A 1,077-nucleotide genomic window follows, 5' to 3' on the forward strand; every position below is an offset into this window, starting at 1 on the left:
GCGATTTGTTACACTAGGCCAAAATTGCGTAAGCGGTTATCGTGCCTATCAAGAAGAAGAAGAAGAGGAAGAAAAGAATTAAATTCTGCAAATGCAATGATGCCAGAATATTTGAACTTAATTGTGAACCGGCGCCTTCTGTAACTGCCACTAATTTGGGAGCATCACAAGTCATTTATTGTCGGCATTTCAGTTTTATTTTCAAAGCATTTTTATTTACTATAATTAGATATATTAACATTTATTTTCATATTATTCCTTCATCCTATATATTTCACGTTTTATTGACTTTACAAGAAATCATAAATATTGCTGCGAAGCATATTGAGGACTTCCACAAGTTGCAGCGAATTGTCGTCATCTTCTAAGCAACTTGAAAACTCCCTCTGCGCGTAGCACTGTTGAAATTTCGGCTGCAAATCTGGTGGAAGCAAATCGAGTGAAATATCCATCAACCTATTCATAATATCGGGCTCCTCGTGGGATAGCCGACGCAGTGATTCTAAATTCAGCATGGAATTTTCGTCTGCTTCATAATATTCGTCGCTTGTGTCGTCATAGTCTCCAAATCGTTTTAAATCATTCTGGAAATTAGACGAATACTTATTTTATATACTACCTATTCAGCTACATATAAATGAGGCACCACAAACTTTGTCCTTGATAACAAAATCTTCGAATCTAGCTTCACTGGTCACGGCAGTCATCAATAAAAGCGATGCAATATTAAAAAAATTCATTACAACACTTGCTGGGTCTATGGAAACCTGGTCGACAAGAACTCTGTAGCGGTGAGTTTTCGGCACTGTGCGCTCGGCTGTTACCTTTTATTGCTACTCGTAGTAGAAATTTATACGTACAGACATTAACATTCAACATTTTTGGCTACGCACCATTAAATTGTAAATGCCGAAGATTATATCGTCGAATTGCTCAGCGCAGAACAAACAGCAATAATTTAACGCCTCTTTTGATTGAGTTCGACTGCGTTTAAGTTCCGCATCGGTTATTTCGTTTGGTTTGTATTCACACATACATATGAACATAATTATTGCACGAGCTCCAAACAATTTATAA

General features: G+C 37.0%; 1 protein-coding gene across 1 annotated transcript; it reads right to left on the minus strand.

Annotated features, from left to right (window-relative positions):
• Window positions 1–290: 290 nt before the first annotated feature.
• Window positions 291–740, minus strand: LOC129244076 (uncharacterized). Its single transcript, XM_054881691.1, has 2 exons — window positions 654–740; window positions 291–584 (listed from the first exon to the last, which is right to left on the minus strand). Exons 1-2 carry the CDS (start codon window positions 738–740, stop codon window positions 291–293), a joined length of 381 nt encoding a protein of 126 aa, XP_054737666.1.
• Between the last annotated feature and the right edge of the window lie 337 nt (window positions 741–1,077).

The sequence above is a fragment of the Anastrepha obliqua genome, chromosome 4 (genome assembly GCF_027943255.1).
Source record: "Anastrepha obliqua isolate idAnaObli1 chromosome 4, idAnaObli1_1.0, whole genome shotgun sequence".
In the NCBI taxonomy this organism is placed as follows: Eukaryota; Metazoa; Arthropoda; class Insecta; order Diptera; family Tephritidae; genus Anastrepha; species Anastrepha obliqua.

Bases quoted from the DNA above. Each gene is read 5' to 3' on its own strand.
- LOC129244076 (XM_054881691.1), bottom strand. From the start codon at position 740: ATGAATTTTTTTAATATTGCATCGCTTTTATTGATGACTGCCGTGACC. The intron at 585-653 runs GTTTGTGGTGCC...TCTAATTTCCAG, and splicing joins ATTTTGTTATCAAGGACAAA to AATGATTTAAAACGATTTGG.